This window comes from Arvicola amphibius, chromosome 11 (genome assembly GCF_903992535.2).
Source record: "Arvicola amphibius chromosome 11, mArvAmp1.2, whole genome shotgun sequence".
NCBI classification, from domain to species: domain Eukaryota; kingdom Metazoa; phylum Chordata; class Mammalia; order Rodentia; family Cricetidae; genus Arvicola; species Arvicola amphibius.
The window spans coordinates 12,005,747-12,010,785 of record NC_052057.2 but is presented as its reverse complement, the minus strand read 5'-3'; the positions used below and the strand labels follow the sequence as shown (position 1 = coordinate 12,010,785).

At 42.0% G+C, this 5,039-nt stretch overlaps 1 protein-coding gene across 1 annotated transcript; it reads right to left on the bottom strand.

The window, feature by feature from the left end:
- Positions 1-3,677: 3,677 nt before the first annotated feature.
- LOC119826604 (60S ribosomal protein L7a-like) lies at positions 3,678-4,507 on the bottom strand. Its single transcript, XM_038348011.1, has one exon. The coding sequence runs from the start codon at positions 4,491-4,493 to the stop codon at positions 3,693-3,695; it is 801 nt and encodes a 266-aa protein (XP_038203939.1). The 5' UTR covers positions 4,494-4,507; the 3' UTR covers positions 3,678-3,692.
- Between the last annotated feature and the right edge of the window lie 532 nt (positions 4,508-5,039).

Below are 5,039 nucleotides of genomic sequence, written 5' to 3'. Positions count from 1 at the left end.
AAACCCAAAGATATTTTCCTTCTAAGGGCTTACCTTAGTTTCTTTCTTTCTTTTTGGTTTTTCAAGACAGGTTTTCTCTTTAGCTTTGGAGCCTATCCTGGAACTCGCTCTTGTAGGCCAGGCTGGCCTCGAACCCACAGAGATCCACTGCCTCTGGCTCCCAAGTGCTGGGATTAAAGGTGTGTGCCACCACTGCCCTGCAGGGCTTACCTTTCTATTCAGATAGGGAAATTCTCTTTGGAGACTTTCTTTGAAAACTTGCTAGGGCTGTCATATCACAGGACAGTCAAGAGTGAAAATAAAATTACATGTTCAGCTCTCTAGGTTCTGTAAGAGAGGGAACCAGGTGAGAAGTCATTTGAGTGGATAGGGACACCAGTTCTGCCACAGTCCAAACACTGTTGCTTTTCACAGGACGAAGTGTTTGTTGGAAAGTGGTGGATCAGGCATATTTCTCCTCACTTTGTTGATGTGGAATCCATAACTTAAATATTGATTTCATTGACGACACTGGAGTAGGCTACCTGCATTCATCCACTGCCTTCCTGTCCTTCTATCCACATGGTTATGTATTATATCGGAAACACAAAAATAATCACAAGTTAAGTATTCAGATATCAACTTCCTTCCACCCTGCTTTCGTAACCCTAATAGATTTTCATTTTCAGCGTCTATGGGGTGGTTAGGAAAAAGTAATCCACACTAAATTGTTTAAGGGAAAGAGAGAAATCCCTTCTTTTTCTCTTTGTTTTCCATTCTTTCTATTTGACATGGAATAGTTTTCTTTTTTATTTCTTTTTGGTGTTTCGAGACAGGGTTTCTCTGCAGCTTTTTTAGAGCCTGGCCTGGAACTAGCTCTTGTAGACCAGGCTGGCCTCGAACTCACAGAGATCTGCCTGCCTCTGCCTCCCGAGTGCTGGGATTAAAGGCGTGCGCCACCACCGCCCGGCTGGAATAGTTTTCTTTATATCTGGTTGTTGCAGTGAGTTTGGGACCCTAGATCCAAGTATTATAGATGGCTTGCAGGCAACATAGATTCAATACTTATAAACAAAGGCTGAAATCTGAGGCTGTGGTGCAAAACCGTTTGCATCTTCAGATGCTGGCTTTTGACTTGTACGGAAACAGCGCCTCAAATAGATGTCTTCTCGGGGGGGAGGGGGGAGATGCACAGACCCTCTGAGGTCTCCTTAGTTATAACACTAGTTCCCTTTATGACTAAATTAGTTCCCAAATGCTCCATGTACAGCAGTGCTTTCATCTTGGAGTTAGATTTCCAGTGCACACACTAGAGCCGAGTACCAAGAATTAGTGCACAGCATGGGAATACTGAGCTCTAACAAGGTCCCATTGCACAGGTTGTCTCCGGACCAAAATTAAATTCTGTCAATAAAAACAAGGTAACTTCTTCACTTCCTTCAGCAAATATATTTGTCCATGTGGGTTTTTTTTTCCCCCAAAGCCTGAAGTTTTATGTATATCAGATGTTCTGGCTATAGCCTATTTCTATTCATATTTAAATTTCAAATAAAAATTTTTATGTTTGCCCTTGACGTAGAGTTACTTCACTATCCCTGCCCCTTGCTTCCTCCAAGTCCCTCTCAGATACCCTCTTCCCAACGTCTCACATGCCGGCCCACCTCTTTTCTTTTATCCTTCCTGTCACATTCTTTGTTTGTTTTATTTTTTTGCACCAGAAAAGAGAGATCTTCATTTAATGTCACCATTTATCCTTTCCTTTTCATCTCTCAAAACTCCCCTGTGAAAGCCGGGCGGTGGTGGCGCACGCCTTTAATCCCAGCACTCGGGAGGCAGAGGCAGATGGATCTCTGTGAGTTCGAGGCCAACCTGGCCTACAAGAGCTAGTTCCGGGACAGTCTCCAAAAGCTACAGAAGAAACCCTGTCTTGAAAAACCAAAAACCAAAAAACCCCCCAAAAACCCAAAACTCCCCTGTGAGTCCCTCCCACTCTCTTTCAAATTCAGTGTTTCTGTTTGTATCAACAGTGATTGCCTGCATATGTGTATTTATATATGCATATATGCCCAAATATAGCCTGTTGAATCTATATAATGTTACTCGTACATATGTTTTCAGGGCTGACCTTTTGGCACCACACAACTCACTGGTGTGATCTTCCTTGGGCAAGGTCCCTTCTCTGGCTCTAGCTTTACTCAGTTGCCTGTACTTCTGTGTGTAGGGTTGAGTCTTCATGGCCTTTCCCCTGTGCAGCTTGGCATACTGTTGATGTCTTCTTTGTTCAATTCAGATTTGGGCAGACAATTTGGTGAGACTTTATGGGTATAGCTTCTGATGTTACAGGGAGACACAATCTCACAGTAAAGTCCCCGAATTCTGACTCTTACAATCCTTCCACACCCTCTTGGCAATGTCTTTTGAGCTTTAGGAATCGGGATGTTTTGCGGATGTATCCACTGGACTGGGCACCACACCTCTGCCTTTTTAGTTGTTATGGTTTTCTATAGTGGTCCATAATAATCCCTAATAGTGGTCTTTAGACATTTGTCCTTATGCCCACAGATAAGTGTAGACTTCACTTCTCATCAAGGAAACTTCTCTGTGCAACAGAGATACATTCTTCTTAGTAGCAACTTCCAGTTTCAGTTGGGTATATTGTTCATGATATGAAAGTCTATGTGTTGTCTCCTTTACTGTAACCACGGCTCAGGGACTAGGCAAAGTTATGCCAATGAGCTGCAAAAGGTATTTCTGTGTAGAATTTTTTCAAAGTCTACTTAGAGAAAAGAGGCAAGCCCCTGAATGTCTGAAGTAATGAAGCATTGTTGCATGGCATTACAGATCCTTCATGGAGCTAGAGAATTTAAGGGTTTGGCCTATGAAATGTGGAACAGAGACCAGGGATTGGGGAAGGGTCACTGACCGCTATTCTGGAGTTGCTGCAAGCACCCTTTGTACTTATAAAACGGTATTGATATTTAGACACAGCTGAGAATCTTTATTACTAATCAAACTGACAGATGTCGATAAGGAGTACTACAGAAATTGTGGGATGCTCAGCATCTAAACTCTGAAGCCAGAGAATTTTTTATCTGAGGCAGGAGCAGCTGGTACGATTGCATCTGACATTGATAGTGACAAGTGGTATATAATGACAGCTTAAGACAAGAAGCTGGAGCAGAGCAGAGAGAAATACTTAACATGTGGATCTCTTGGCACAAAAATAAAATCCTTAGAAAGCCAGCCTTTATGTCTGACAGAGAAGAAGGTAACACTCTTTGTTTGCCATTATCCCAGAGATGAACTGTAAATTTAGGATTCATTGAGATTCGGGTGTTTTGATGAAATATTTTTATTTTTTTAATCCTCTGAAGCTTGAGTCTTGACAAAAAAGAGGCACTCAGTTTCTAGGAAAAAAGAAAAATCATTAACGTTTCAAAACAGGGTATTTAAATCAATTTTACATGTGGCAAAGCGTTACTTAATCTTTAATTGAACTCATGTATCCTTCAGCTGTTCACTTGAAAGTTTATACATCTTTGTATCTCCAAGGGCTATTTTTCATATTTGCACACAAAAAGGTAGTTATTAAATGCTTCTTTAAGAACAAAAAGAAAGGTTGTAGCTGTAAAAGCTCTAATTATTTTTCATATACTTCTTTTTTTTTTGAAGTTTTGTAATTATATTTATGTACAGAAAACTCAGCAGTACATTTAACCCAGTTTAGTGGCGAGTTCTTTGGCCTTTGCCTTTTCCAGCTTGGCAATTCGAGCCACAGATTTAGGACCCAGGACGTTGCCTCCCCAGTGGCGGCGGATCTCATCATATCTGTCGTTGTAGTTGGTCCTAATAGCTTCCACCAGCTTGGCCAGAGCACCCTTGTCTTCCGAGTTAACTTGTGTGAAGGCAACAGTGGTGCACGTCTTCCTATGGACCAACCGCCCCAGCCTGGCCTTTCCCTTGATGATGCAGTAAGGGACCCCCATCTTCCGACACAGGGCGGGCAGGAAGACCACCAGCTCAATGGGGTCTACATCGTGGGCAATCACCACCAGCTGAGCCTTCTTGTTCTCTACCAAAGTGGTGACTGTATTGACGCCCGCTCGAAGGACAGGTGGTCTCTTAGTTGGCACATCCCCTTTGCCAGCAGCTTTCTTCTCAGCACGGGCCAGCAGCCTTTGCTTCTTCTCCTGCTTGGTCTCTGGCCTGTACTTGTGGGCAAGTTTAAGCAACTGGGTAGCTGTTTGCCGGTCCAGGGTCTGGGTGAACTGGTTAATGGCAGGAGGAACTTTGAGCCGCTTATAGAGGATGGCCCTCTGCCGCTGCAGCCTGATGTAGCGGGGCCATTTGACGAAGCGTGTGAGATCTCTCTTGGGCTGGATGTCCTGCCCAATGCCAAAGTTCTTAGGCCTCTTCTCAAACAAAGGATTCACCACCTTCTTCGCCTCCTGCTTCTTCACGACGGCGGGGGCCGGGGCCACCTTCTTCCCCTTGGCCTTCTTTCCCTTGGGCATCTTGCCGGGCTGGAGGAGAGATCTCATATACTTCTTTACTCCTAAACATTTTGATCTAACTTCTTAAGAATAGTTCAATGCTATATAATTTAATTATATAATGCTATATAATTAAAATGCTGAAACTCTCACTTATTGGCACTTTTATATGGTTGTAGCAATTATAACTGCAGAAATGTTACTTACAAAACTAATATAATATTCTGTTGCCAATTGTTCCAGAAAATTATGCTTTGTTTTTAATCATTCAGAGTTTATATATACATACATACATACATACATACACACACATATATATATATAGTGTGTGTGCATTCATTTTTTTTGCAACATAGGTGTCTTGGTTTCTTTCAACTAATGCATAGATAGTTCTGTCTAACCAAACTAAATTTTGTTTCTTGAGGTTCATTAAATAAGAGTTATAAAATAAATAATAATAAACAATTCATTCCATTTTTAACACTAAATTCTTCCTGCAGAATCTCAAATACTGAGAATGAGGCTAACATTAATTCACACAGTGTAAACTGGGATTTATACCTGCTT

What these genes read in the sequence shown, in the direction of transcription:
- LOC119826604 (XM_038348011.1), bottom strand. Translation starts at nt 4,493, where the DNA reads ATGCCCAAGGGAAAGAAGGCCAAGGGGAAGAAGGTGGCCCCGGCCCCC.